The sequence below is a fragment of the Stenella coeruleoalba genome, assembly GCF_951394435.1.
Source record: "Stenella coeruleoalba genome assembly, chromosome: 5".
Lineage (NCBI taxonomy): Eukaryota > Metazoa > Chordata > Mammalia > Artiodactyla > Delphinidae > Stenella > Stenella coeruleoalba.
Window position 1 is genome coordinate 99201243 of NC_137150.1, and position 15060 is coordinate 99216302.

General features: G+C 38.2%; 1 protein-coding gene across 3 annotated transcripts in view; it reads right to left on the reverse strand.

The window, feature by feature from the left end:
• EPHA6 (EPH receptor A6) overlaps positions 1-15060 on the reverse strand; it is a gene marked incomplete at its 3' end in the record, with an annotated part of 858431 nt that overhangs the window by 37852 nt on the left and 805519 nt on the right. For all 3 annotated transcript variants that reach the window (XM_079923297.1, XM_079923296.1, XM_079923295.1), the window contains one exon: positions 1423-1572. In XM_079923297.1, the coding sequence (XP_079779423.1) occupies positions 1423-1572 (150 nt within the window). The remainder of the gene's footprint in view (positions 1-1422; positions 1573-15060) is intronic.

The following is a 15060-nucleotide window of genomic DNA, read 5'->3' on the forward strand; positions in this document are numbered from 1 at the left end:
ATTTCTGCTTCTGGGATTCAATTTTAAGAAGAGCTGGAGAGGTGGTCACAAGTTGCCCCAAACAAGGCCCAGAGACAGGAAAGAGCAACGAGCTCCTTCAAATAAAATTCCCTGAAAGACAGTAAACTCCAGGCAAATGGTCTGGATCCAAAAAGTCTAAGTGTTGGCAGTGGAGGAAAGGCTGCTGATTATGGCATACTCTGTACTTAAGGGCAAATGTTCTGCAGGACCGAGCCACCTGGCTTTGTGTTTTGATGATGTGCTTTAAAGAGCAAGATTGAGCAGTGTTTTATGACCTTGAACCTGCTGCCATGTAGGTTTCTGGACCTGGTATCCTCTGCAGAGTCAGTAGGCACCCACAGGACTGAGCAGGACTCAGCTTCTAAAGGAACACTCCAAGGCAGGGAGAAACAATAGCCATGGTGAGCTAATCAAAACCCAGTCTTCTCTGTGTCTGGCATTCAAAAGGGATAGACCTTCTCTGTCACTGAACAAACCCTTAAGATACTTGGATAACTTGAGGCGGGGGTAAAGTAATGAGTGTGAGGTGTGGAGGGGAGGCTGAAGCAATTGAATGGAAAACAGAGAAGAGATGTGACAGGAGTTGACCGTGTTTAGGGATTTTTCTATAGCCATATAGTCTTTGTTTCCCCTTATGAACATTCAGAAACCCAGTAGAGCTGACTTCCCATTGCCATTGTCTCAGAAACCATTCGATACTTGGAGGAAGCAAACGAGTAGACAAAGTCTCAATTCTGGGATGAGGGAGTGGGATATTAAAATATATTTGCAGCTCTGACAGCACGTTTACTTGCATTGTCAGGATCCTAGCATATTTTGACTACCGTCTCTACTACCTTGGACAGTCCATAGAGGTCAAATGTGTGTTAACTATCCTGTTCTATAGTATTATTAGCCACCAAGGTAATTTTTACAGATAAAACGGAAACAAAACAGATTGCAAAGAGGGTCATGTATCTCAAAAGAACCATACGACATGACTCATATTGATAATACATTGCCTGAAAGCATTCAATCTTTTTCTACTAAGGGATATCTAGTCTAAATTAGTTTGCCCTTTACAGTGGTACATTAAATTGCTCTAAGGAAGAAATGAAAAGTAAACATTATTCACTGTTTTTTGTTTTAGGCCAAGGCTATTGCATAAGCACAGTCACACTACCTTAGAGTGATATATGTGGAAGTATCAGATGTAAGACACAGATCAGGTACTTACGTGACAAAGTCCATCAGCTGGCCCTTATGACACCAGATACAGCTCAGAGTGAAAGGCTGCCACAGACCCTGACAACTCTCAGGAAGATAAGGGCTAATTTGAGTGAGGGCAAAAGGCATATTTCCCCATCAAAGCTAATATGTCTGCATTCATAAAACGGCAGTTTAACTATGGGTGGCACTTACGTCTTGGTTAGACATTTCCCAGTAAGGTCTCTCTCCATAGGACATGACCTCCCACATGACAATGCCATAGCTCCATGCATCACTTGCCGAGGAGAATTTTCTGTAGGCAATAGCTTCTGGGGCTGTCCACCTTATGGGTATTTTCCCACCCTGGAAAACAAATTGGAGACTTTTTCAGTTGGGTCACAAGTGTATTAAAGATTGAAGTGGCATTGCAATTAAATATATTTTATTAGAAAGACCTAAACACTGCACTGGCATTTTAAATAAAAAGAAACCAGAATAATGTTAAACTGTCAGAAATATATTTTCTATAATAGTTATTCAGTGAAAACAGCTTTAATGGGAAAGAAGTCACACTTCAGAAATATTTTATTTCATTCATTAGAGAAATTTATTTTCACTTTAGAATCACACAATTAAATTCACTATCATGCCATTTGAAGAATGTTCCAGATTATAGGACATTAAAGTTAAATATCATTCAACATTCATTAAACATTGTATTGCATGTATAAATAATAATGATAATAAGTTCTAACTTAATTGAAGTCAAATGGTTAAATACAGAATTGAGACTTTTCTCTAAACAATTTAACGTTTATCAGAACTTTATTTCCTTTCCCTTTTGCTCTTTTTCATCTGCTACGATTACGTTTCTTTGAAATTTAAAAATCCTTGAACATTATACAAAAGCCCCTGAAAAAGATATCTTCCTTAGAACTCTTTAGTCTATATTCTTGTTCTATGGTCAAGTTAACATTTGAACATATTAAAGAGACTAAATTGCATGAATTTAGTCTATACTGTTCAGGTACTAAAGTCTGCTATTGCGTTATACTTATTTTTTATCAACACATTACATTTTATCTCTCAAAACACTCTATAAGTCCCTTCTTACTGTAATGACAGGAATAAAACTATTTACGCATTTGATTTACAATTTTTGAAATCTGCAGCTCTGAACAGCAAGTTGAGCGAAGGAGAGCAACCCTGGCGCCACTAGATGGCGGAAGAGTACAACGAGCGGCTCCCAGACGGCGGTCTCCTACCCCGCGGAGAGGGCTTCAGTTCCCAGGAAATGATTTTCGACAGTCAGAAAACCCACCACGATGGAATTGTTTCATCATTATCATCACTTTCAGGACCACAATCATCTGATCACCCGCTGTGCTCAAAGTCTGGTGTTAGGGTGAGTGGGGTGGAGGGAAATAAAGGGTGCATTCTCTGGCCCTTGAGGAATTTAGGGCGAACATCTTTAAAGAGGAAGCCGTTAATCGAGTAACCGAAACACTACTTATTTAGTAATCTAAACGCCACTTACCTGAAGGGAAAAGAGATTCACCCGAAATAGGAATAATTCGGTTTCACAAGGCAAATGAGAACATTAACAGAACCTCACTTTAAAGACTTGTGGCAAGGAATTCTGAAAAGGAACCTTGGGGGAAAATACCTTGAATTCAGTCCCCTCTTTTTACAGGTGAGCTGACTGAGCCCAAGGTTTAGAGATTTAGAGACTCTTCCCCACACTGTTAAGCACATAGTGTCAACTAATGTTATCATAGTAGTATTGTGGAACATTGATATAAAGATGCAAATATTTCAGCATGGGGGGAAAAGTTGGGCCAAACTAACTTTCATGTTTTAACACAGAGTATCTATAACCGTATAGCACAGTAGTATAACAGAAGGGAGCCTGAAACCTGGGGTTTTCACCTTTTGGGGCAGCACCAAATTAAGAGCAGGAAGTTAAATTTGCAAAGTTGGTGATGGAAGTTTAAGAGGGTGGTGAGTCCGGGAAGGGGAGGATTCATTCTTAAACCCGAAGTAGAGTTGCCAGATAAAATATAGGACCCACAGTTAAATTTGAATTTCAGATAAATAACAAATACATTTTTTTGTGTATTAGTATGTCGCATACAGGAATTATTTTTTGGTATAAGTACATCCCAAATATTGCACGAGACACATTCATACTAAAAAGATATTCATTGTTTACCTGCAATTCAAATTTAACTGGGCATCCTATATTTTTATTTACTACTTTTGGCAACCCTTAACCCAGGGCATTAAAAAAAATTCAGAAATGGGAACATGGTAAATGATCCAACAGAACACAGTGTTCTGAAAAAACTAGGTGGTCTATGCCGCAGGAGGGACAAGGCTATTCCGACTTGTGTTCGTGCACTCGCACCGCAGCAGTCTTTGTTTTAGTGTGTGTTGTGGCTGAAGCTCCTCGGGCTTGTGGCCCTGCTTTCTGAAGCCACTTAAGTCAGGCTCAGGCTTCTTTCAAATATGGAAGCCACACTTCCAGAGAATAAATACCAAATCTGTAAATGTGACCTCAGAGCAGGTGCAAGAGCAGCAGTCTCATCGAGCATTTCTGAATCTGGATATTTCTTGGTCTCTTCTGGCAAACAGTACGTGGAAGTGTGACTTGCTAGTCTGCTGGGCTGTTCCTTTGCTAAATAAATCTTTGTGAGTTCTATTGAGACAGGCTAAAGAACGGAGTTAAGGGTTATTTTATGTGCATTCACTTATAAATGACATCTCATATAAATGAGTCACATATAAATTTATATTTCCTATAACTAGGTATCGCATATAAATGATAACTTTATCACTTTCCTTCCTAAGATTTTACTTTTTTCCTCAAGGGGAATATATTACAGAATGTTTGATTAATAAGCATTGCTACATGTTATGGACTGAATTGTGTTCCCCCCAGAATTCATATGTTGAAGCACTAACCTTCCATGTGACTGCAATCTGGAGCTAGGGCCTTTGAAGAGGTAATAAAATTAAATGAGGTCACGAGGGTGGGCCCTAATCCAATATGACTGGTGTCTTTCTTAGAAAGTGAAGAGACACCAGAGGTGTGCAGCACAGGGAAAAGGCCGTGTGAGGACACAGCAAGAAGGTGACCACCTGCAAGCCAAACAGAGAAGTCTCAGGAGAAGCCCAAACTGCTGATACCCTGAATTTGGATGTCCAGACTCCATAGCTGTGAAAAATAAATTTTTATTATTTGAGCCACACAGTCTATGGTATTTTGTTATGACATCCCTAACAGACTAATACACTACCCCCATTAAAAAAATCAAAATTTCTTCCCTAAGTTGAGCAACAATGCAAAAAGGACGGTACATCTTTATTTCAGATTTTTTTCCCCAAGTGTCATATTGTAATGGAAAGTGTGAGTTAGAATAAATCTTAAAATATTAAGTATGAAAAATTGGCACAGAAGTTTTAATGTAGGAGATACTATTCTCATTAACAAAAACGCATGGTAACATGAACCTGACAGTATGCACAAACTGCAATAATTCTGAGCATATATGGGATGGAGATAAGAAAGCATTCAAGTCTTTTTTCTAATGGGAGGATCTATACTAGATATAGTTTATATCTAAGTGCAAGATGAGACAGAAAGGAAGATGTACTTAAGAGTACTGCATGGTCTGTACTGTCTTTCCTACTTTAGAGGAAACTCCTACTTTAGTTCTTTAAAAAAAAATTTTTTTTAATTGAATGGACCAACAAACTCCTGTGGCTTTATCTCATCTACTTATTTTTGCCCATGATCTTGAATCATAGACAGAGGTAATGCACTAAGGTACTTTTTTTTTTCTCAAAGCGTTAACCACCAGATGTTTGTTTCAGGTTTCAGGAATGAACAAATAGTACTTTAAATTTGAAATCACAATCATTGTAACATTACATGTTGCTTTGCCATATGTTTGTGAGAAAAAAGAAGTTACCAAAGATACTAATCAAAATGGCTGAATGTAACTCAAAAGTCTTCTCAGTTACTAATACCTCCCTTATGCAGCAAGCTTAATCACTTAGGGAACAAAGGAGAAACAGGAAGTAAGCAAACTGGATATCACTACTGAGAAGTTTGTTAGCAAACCTTTTTTCTGTTTTTCAAGTCATATCCAGAGCTTGATTTCTAATAACTAGGTAGGGAGATTGTAGCAGAAAAAGTGCTAAAGGGGAAACCAGGAGCCCTGTGTGCCTGTAAACTCTATACCCCTCAAGGAGTTGTATTATAGCTGTGTTCAACTCACATCTGAGTTTTAGAACTTAATCCTCTAATCTTCAGCAGAGGGAACAATCAATTGAAATATAGTAAGGTTACAGAGGCTTAATACTAAAACCAAATGAAAAAAATCCATTGAGAAAGAAGAACACAATAAAAATCTCATTTCTCATTCAATGGATTTGATGGTTATCTTAAAAGCAAATGTTTTGAATAGACACCAATTTGCCAACAGACTTTCCTTTTATTTTCTCCATCTATTGCTGTAGTACCCAAACTCCAATGAGTATAAAAATTATAGTACAGAAAACATATATACCATGCTTAAAGATTATTTTAAGGAATTTCTAATGGCAATTTTGACTAAATGATGTTTTTCCTTATGAGCTTTAAATTCTAAGTGAGATGCAGCTCTACCGTAATCCATTGAGTGACCATGGGCAAGTCTTAACTCTGAGTCTTTTATTTGAGATATGCAGAATGAGGGGACTTGATTCAATGATCATAAAATAGTAAACTGTAATGAGTTTTAATATTTGCCTACAGTGTCTCAGCTCAGATTATATTGTAAGGAGATAGGCCATATGAGTTGGTACCTAAACTGTGTGAACAGATAGCCTGATGACAGATAGCAAAGGAGACAAGGACACTCTTATATATCCCAGGTCAATGGTCACAGTGATCATCTTGAGTGGTAAGGAAGAGTTAAAATAACCACTTTTGTTTAAGAAGGCAACAGCATGGATAATACCTTTTAGGAAGGTATGGGATGGAACCAATATATTGCCTTTTTCCCTTTTTTTTTTTTTTAACTCTTAATAGGTTAAAATACTGTTAATGAGTAACCATTAGTTATTTGGAAAACTCATTATGAGGAAACTTAGTGAAAGGGGCATTAATGTGTTTCCTGAAAGATCACTTTACATTATACTTTCTTGTCAGTGGGATTATCTGTGGCAGAGTGGCCTGGGAGCGCTAGTGGGGGTATCAGCATTTTGGGGTATTCTGCCTCAATTTGTTACGGTGTCCTGGGAAGCCATAGCAAATCACAGAAAGATCTCACAACAGAGTAGTTTTACAAACAACTCTCATTAAGGGGATATTCTTCTTTCTCTTGAGCATTACTGATCTTGAGAAATAAACCCGTCTCTGAGCATCTCTTTGTTGTTTGTATTCCCAAATCAACAAATTAAAATATTATAATGCACAGATATTATCTGGTGCAAATCTTTTAAAATGACATCCCCACCCCCTCTCAGAGGGCCATGTACTCTCCTCCTTCACTGAAATTTGCTGATGTAGGGCAACTTTGGTACTTTGTGAAGTTTTATGCTCTTCTGAAATATGGGGATAATATCTGTCCTTCCTTGAAGAAATACTGAGGACCATGATGCAATGAATTCTTTTGTAAAGAAGAAAGCTTCTCATATTTTGGCCTCTAGGTATAATTTATTAAGGGAATTAAATGAGATAGTACAAATGAAGCATCTCTTAGCTGTCAAAACATGGTAGGCACTCAGCAAATATTATTTGTCTCCTTAATTCATGTATTTAAATTTGTCTTATTTTTGGACCTGCTTGGCTTCCAGCCCAGACCAGCGTCCCAGTTCACTCATCTCGAGTCACTGAGCCACCCCCTGCAGTGTCCAGGCTCAGGGGTGACCTTCTCAAACCAGAGGCATCAATTCTGCTGAGGGACAGGCTCTGACTCGGTTCCTATAATTTAGACCCTGTCTTGTGCAGTTTGAGGAAATCTGTGTATCTTGGTCCAGTGAGTTTGGTCCCATGTCTACGTTCCTGCTATTGCCCCACCAGTGACCTTCCAAGACTGAAGACATACCTCATTCCTCTTTCATAGGTAGAATTCTGTCATCAAAGAACATTATCCATGGCTGAACATTATCTACGGCACCCAGATTTCTGCCTACAGATGGACCTGCCTGATAATGATTCTCTCTGGATTTCTTTCCTTTTCCTGGGTGTTTCTCTTCTCTTTGTAGGTACAAAAAGGTACAAACCTTTTCCCTCAAAAATGCACATGTAGATACACACAAGACTTTGCATCAGTATCATGGGATTCATAGGTGTTAGACTGAGATACTTTTGCTATAAGCAAAAGACTCTTTTTGGCATAGTATTTTTAAAATGTTAAGTCATTGGTTAAAAATAACCAATTTTTATAGGATAACCAGTACTGTAGAAATCTATGGTAACTAGCATTGTTTTAGGCCACAAACATATGAAATACACCCTTTTAACATTTGTACGTAAAACAAAGACTTCTGAACAGTTGTTTCTTGTTCCTTTGTGGGTATTCACTGAGGTCTCAGGGTCTTGGATTTTATGAATCCAGAACTCACAAACTGTTTGACCTTAGCTGAAATAGGCCTGCAGTTAGGTATTTCATGACTAAGTCTTTTTTCAAGTGAATCTAAATGCCTTTAGACAGGCCATGGGCTCTCCAGAGCACCACCACGCCACTCTACTATGTCACCAAGTCTTTCATCAGACACACTTGACCTATTTCCAGTGTCCTCCTGGCTCCTGCAGGCATTGCGGTTCCCCCGGCCCTACTCTAACTTTAACCCAATCTCCCTGTCTGATTATGAAACAGTTATCTACTTCTGAAATTTACTTACACCGTGTTTTTCATAAGGAATAGGGCAGGTGAGAAATGACTTCAAATAAACATGAGTAGCTAACTCCTCGTCAGCTTCGTTTTCCACTCTCTAAAAAAAATTAACTATGGAAAGACTTTCTCATTTTTCTTGCCTCACACCATCTACCTAAAACTGCAGTCCATTTTATTCACTGTCTAAATGTATAAACAGCTCAGTGAATGCTAATTTTTTTTGTTCCTTTAATGCAGTGGTGCTTATCGTGCTGCTCAAAGCCTCAAGAATTAGAATCCTTTACCTGCTTTCTCTTAAATTGCTCCCTAAAATAATTCACTGCCCTCTATTTCTCAGTACCCTCTTTCGATGAGACTATAGATGCTACATCATTAAGTGAATAACACTATTCTGGGGGATACCTGTTAAATTAGATTTTCTTCTCCATTTTATAAGGTAGATGAAGTAGGACACAATGTTACTATTGTGTGAGAATTAATCATATACATTATTATGAGAATTGTCATTGTATCTGAGTGTAGGTAACCACTGACAGGAAAGGCAATTAAAAAAAAAACAATGTATCATTCATTATGATTTTACAAATATACTGTATGGTAAGGTCCCACGAGGATAGCTGATACTAACAGAGTTAAAAAAACACTCCTACTCTTCTCTGGACAGTAGCACTCTTCCTTATGTCACTCCTCTCTCCTCTCTCTCTCTCTCTTTTCATTTTAATCCAGTTCTTCAGAAGCCTAGCTACCCCCCCTACTTCTTCCCCAGTGTACTTTAATGAAGTTTTCTTAAAGTTTTCATCTATAGTTTTTATGGCAAAGACCTATGGAAATTAGCATAGAAGTAATAGTTTTCTAAAAATGTCCCACATAAATCATAAAGGGGAATAAAGGATTAATTATTTGGGGCCATTAATATTGAGACATTTAATACATTAAACACTAACATAATATATCAAACGATAATATAATTCTTTATGCATATAACACTTGAGTGTTTAAAAGCATTTTTATCTGAATAGCCTCAAACTGATGTATACCACTAAAGAGCAAATACTTTGCTTTCTTATCAGTTGTCCTGTGAGAATAATAATAAGCACTGATTAATACTTATACCATCTATCTCCATCTACAGTTGGGTGCTCTTTATTTGGGGAAAAAATTTGGATCCTGTCTTTAGGAAAAAAGATTGCATAAAATGAGGTATGTCTGTATTTATACTAGTATTATTTGGAAACCCTGTTTGAAAAAAAATATTCAGAAAGGATGGACAAAGTGTTTAGGACTCCGGGGCATACGCAGTGGTGATTCTCATAAACCCAGGGGTGCCTGCTTTGGAGCGAAAGTGTACCATGTGGAGGGAGAAAGTGACTGTGAAGCAAAACCCCTGGCTTCTAATCTCCCTTTTTACCGTAATTTGTCGTGTGATCTTGGGCAAGTTGCAGATTCTCTGTAAATTGAGGGGTTGGACTGTGTGATCTTGCAGTTCATGTGACGTTTAATACTCTATGATTTGTCAAAACACGTAATACCCCAGTGAGTTAAAACAGAAGGGACCACCTCCACTTCTGCCTGAGGAAACGTAGCAGAAAGGGTTAGTGCCGAGCTCAGTTGCTCCCTGTGTCACTGTTACGCCCACAGGCACTTTATACATTAAATCAGACTCTTCTTGACAGATCCACAGTGCTCCGACTGAACATATCTGAGAAGCAGGTCTTCTCTTGTAGCTGTCGCAGGCAGTGTTGTGCTATATCAGTTCAGAGAGGAACCGTGACCTCAAATTACCCATTTTCAGAAAGGCTAGTTCTGAGGGTAACCTGAAGAGGCGAGGCAAGATGACATAATGACATCTTTAGGGGCAGTCTGTTTGGGACCAGCTACTCAGACCGATGAACACTCAACAGAGGAGAGGGCACAGTCTTCTGAAAGACTGAGAGAGCTTTGCTCGGTGGGAAGGACAAGGCTGAGGGGCTCACATCCAAAGGTGGGTAAGAACTTGAGAAAAATCTCGAAGTACCTGGAACTGGAAATACCAAAACAAGGTTTAATGTAAATAAATTCTATTTTAAAGGTAGACTTTGGCTGAGAGAATAATTAAAATGCTAGTATTCCCAATAAGTTTTAAAGTTGGGATAAAATGATTAAAATATGGAGAACAGGTTTCTCATATCTTCAGGTTCTTAGTAGAGCCAATTTATACAAACCTTTGTTCATTCCATTGTTCCAGCGTGGAATGCTGTCTTGTCAGTTTTTCCTCCGGTGCTATTTTGTCCATGACTGAAGTGATTACTTCTCTTCTGCCTGCCTATAACCCCCGGTGTCTTCTTGCTTCATTTGGCATTTACCAACACATACCTTCTATGTACTCTCTGGCTTTTTAAATTGTGAATGTACTGTCTTCCCAGAAAGGTTATAAAAATCTTGGAGGGGCCTTTATTCTTCTTTGTAATCTACTTTATAGTATTTAGCATGGTGCTTTGATTATAGTAGGAATTTAATGATTATTTGCCGAGGGGATGACTGGAAGGGATGAATTAGGCAAATCAGGTAAAATGAAAAGCACAGTCTCGGAACCATACTGTGTAAGTGAAATTCAAAGTTCCCTTCTTCGTTCCTTCTTAGTCATCATTACGAACTTGGTTAATGATAAGGAAAATAAAGGAAATTTCCCACTCGAAATTTTCAGTTGATAAAGGGCATTGCCCAGAGAGGTGCTGAAGGTGGCATGATCAAACATTTTTTCAAAACACATCTCACGTGCCAGGGCTTGAGATCACAAAGACATCCTCCCTGCCCTCAGGGAGATCATGTTACAGTAGGAAAGACACCGACTTAAACAAATAATGGCAGCACAGAGGGTAGGGGCTCTGACAGAAGTCTGTACAAGATGCATCTGGCAGCAAAAATGGAGGGTCAGCTGTTTGGGATGGTTATGGGCAGAAGCAGAAAAGCATCCTAATAAAGGTAATGTTTTCGACAGAGTTAAAAGAAAAGTAGGAGTTTGATGAGTGAGACAAAGAGGCCAGGGCCTCCTTTCAGAGAGAACAGTGAGTTCCAAGCACAGAGGGGTGGAACAGCATCATATGTTCCAGGAATTGCAAGTTGTCTAAAACTGCTGTCCATTAGAGTCCAAGGAGGAAGCCAGTGGCCGTGAAGTTGGAAACAATAGCCATGTCACTGAAGGCTTGGTTAGACATTTAAAGCGGTAGGCGATGGGGCTTCATAATGGCACCATAACCTGAAATGTGTTCCTAGTAAACAGGATTTTACAATTAGGATGCATCTGTCATGGTTTCTGTATGCAAAATTATACACAATTTGGTTTGATTTGTTTATTTATTTTCACCCTAATTTTGTTGTGGCTTAAAGATCTGCATCACATGGTAAAAAGATGCTGTAAATAAGTCAAAAAAATTTTTTTAAGCATAAGAGATGACAGGGATCCTAAACGTCACTTTTGACCTTTTGCACTAAATGTCTAATAAAAAAATGAAATTACTTTTAATTTTGGCAGAATCACCTGCAATAAGTGTGTGCAACCATGCATCATACCAAGCAGGTTGAAAGGTCTAATTTTACTTGCATAACATATTCACTGTCTTACAGCAGATTTTCCCAGTGAATAAATTTTGGAAAATCAATGCTTTTAGAATAAGCTTCCAGCTTGTTTTGCTCAGGCTTAAATATATCATTTGGGTTCTGAAGCCTTGTTCATTGTGGACAGCAGATGGGTCTGGAGGACATCGCTGGAACGCTGAATGGCATAACGTGACAATATGGATGTACTTGCTACAGGTAGAATGAAGCAAGGAACCATCTCTACCACCTCCAAATAATATCACAAAGGCAAAGTTTTAAATGAACGAGAGCCTATCTAGTTGTGGGTGGGGCCTTTTAAGAGATCAACTTGAACTTTTATGAGCCCTTTCCATTTTACCTTGAATGTCTCCTCGTTCTTTCTTATTTCACTCTGTACACCCTTCTCGACTTCATTTTTGTTTCTTCTTTTGTTCTCTACTGTCCTGTTTTCTTTTACTGTTCTTGCCCACAAATATTTGTTGTGTGTTCAGAATACAATTTGAACTTTGACTTCACTTGATTCTTTGCTATTTTTTCAGAGCTTAGAGATGAGTCTGAGCATAATAGATACTCTATTAATATTAAAGGAGTTGGAGATATAGCATAAGATCATGACAGTGCTTATCATCTAGTGGGTGATACGTATTAAAGGATGTTATGAAATATGACAGATGCCATGATAGGGGACAGTCAGGGAAGGCTTTCAAGAAAAAATGATGTCTAGGCTTGGACCTTATGGAAGATTGGAGTTAGATGAATAAAAGAAAGGAGATCAGGGATGGGGGGAGGAAAGACTGGTCCAGGCAGGGAAAAGAGCAGGTACACAAGAGAGAGTATAACAGATTTATAGGTACTGAGAGAATTCGAGTGCAGTTGGAGAGTAGAGTGTGAGATGAGGGAGTGGGGAGAGAGAGAGGCTAGAGAAGTCAGCAAGGCAGTGATCACGAAGGGCTTAAAGATCATGAAGGATTCTTAAGGCATTTAAAGGATCTGAACCTTTTCTTTTGGCAATGGAGAGCCATTGAAAGACTTCAAGCAATGGGGTGATCAAAATAGGGGTTTTGTTTTGTTATTTTTAGATCACTTTGGCTGCACTGTGGATGGGGAATAGGGGACAGATAGAGGCAAGAGCAGAAACAGGAACATCTTGCCATCTCTAGGAAGTTAGTAGCATTACTCAATAATCCTATAATAGTCACATACAGCACCAAATTTTTATACATTAAAGACATCTATTTCAATTTCTGATTAGTTATTTGCCATGTTCCAGAGAATACCAGGATGACATTTACTCTTCTTAACATGTCCAAATGGAGAGTCCATATAAATTATACGTAAACAAAGTTGAGGGAAGAATATTAAAAAACTAATTTTGTAAAATTCTCAAGGACTATCCTGAAGCATCATTTATACACACTTTAAATTTATTTATTAGGGAAAATCCTCTAAGGACCTACTAATTAGACTAGGAAGATTTCTTATGATATTTAAAATTAATAATGCTATGTTTAAAAACATTCTACCGTTTCCCTATTTAATCCATAGTGATTTTTGTGTGCTTTAGTCTATATTAAATTCACAGTTTAAGCAGTTTATCTGAAGGGGAGAAGGACAAATGTCCAACTTTTTGGATTTTTTTTCTCACATATATGTGTATACTAGGTAGAAGAAAGAAAATTCACTCAGAAAGGTTGTTTTCCAGTGTTGTCATTTATGAAATTCTATAGGATCAATTTTTAGTTGTTTTTCCCCTTCTGACAACAAATTTGCTCAGGGGAAAAGACTTCACATGGGCTCAATGTTATACTCCAGAGAAATAAACTGAAGGTCAAGTTTCTGAAGCAATTCAAGGCATCAAAAACTGTGGTTATGGTTACCATAAGCTTCATCCATCATTTAAACACAAAAGAAGATGATTTATTTGATTGTATTTTTGACATGGTGGCTTTCATCTATACCCTTGGTTTTAATTTTTTTTTTTTTTTTTTTTTTTTTTTTTTTTTTTTTTTTGCGGTATGCGGGCCTCTCACTGTTGTGACCTCTCCCGTTGCGGAACACAGGCTCCGGACGCGCAGGCTCAGTGGCCATGGCTCACGGGCCCAGCCGCTCCGCGGCATGTGGGATCTTCCCAGACCGGGGCACGAACCCGTGTCCCCTGCATCGGCAGGCGGACTCTCAACCACTGCGCCACCAGGGAAGCCCCCTTGGTTTTAATTTTATGTTTTGTTTTGTTTTTTAGTTCACTGGTGATTTTAAAGCCAGTGTTGGTTGGAAAGCTTTATGTGATGTGCAAGTTGCTATATATTCAGTACTGCTTGTCATATTATTGCTCTAAGTAAACATCTTTCACAGCATTAAACTTGTTTTCATATCTTTCTGGTAAACAAAACTGAACTTAAAGCACAGCTATGATAGTTCAGGAAGAAAAAATCTACTTGTAGAAAAATACCTGAGATGTTAAACCCAAAATACTATTTAAAAAATAACATCTTAATCTGCAGGAAAGCTCCTTTCATTTGAGGATGGCTATGCTCATATTTTTTCATTTGAAACATGAGCTTGATCATCTCCAATTAGTCTTGGGTAGGATTTTGCTAACAGTCCACAACCAGAACGATTTGGCCCAGTTTTACATTATTGACAGGCTCTTCCCCAATGGCTTCTTCCTGGAACCTAGAGGAAGTTTCATGCCAGCGTTGTAGTGCGCTAGCGTCGCTGTCAGCAAGGCTTCCCCAGGGCTGACTGCTTTCTGTCTGACTTCAGCCAGTGCTGTCAATCTTTCACTTTCATGAGCCCTAAAATGATTCCACCCTCCCTCTCCTAAGTATCTCTTAAAAAGGAAAGATTAACTTTTATAATTCAAGGAAAAAGAGACATCTTACATTTAGTACAGCGGGTGCTCACGTTGATGATGATAAAATGGGGATGATAGCTTAACTGTATTAAACTTGGATATATTCATTTAGGACTTTTAATTTGAAGAGAAAGTCCTAGAGGTTTTAGTCATTCACTGTGTTAAATGATGGAGTTTATGATCTAACTGGTTAAAAAACATAATGTGATTCAATCAACCCATGGGAGTTAAAGCCAGGATGCCTTGCATGCCACCGTCTAAAAGTATAACCATTGGAATGACAATAATAAGAGAAAGAGTGATTAGGGTGCTGTACCCATTATGTCACAGAAAAATGCTAAAAACTCATCATTTTTAGGAATTATAATAAGAACTATATTACATTTAAAATAAATGGAAAAAAATCTACTTCTAAAAGTTTCTCTCTTCGCTTAGATTTATAAGTCAGGGCTCTTAGGGTTTAAATTTTTGCTGAAACATGCTGCGACTCTTCTTGGAAGCATCATGTTTCTAAGAAAATTCAAAACTCCACAC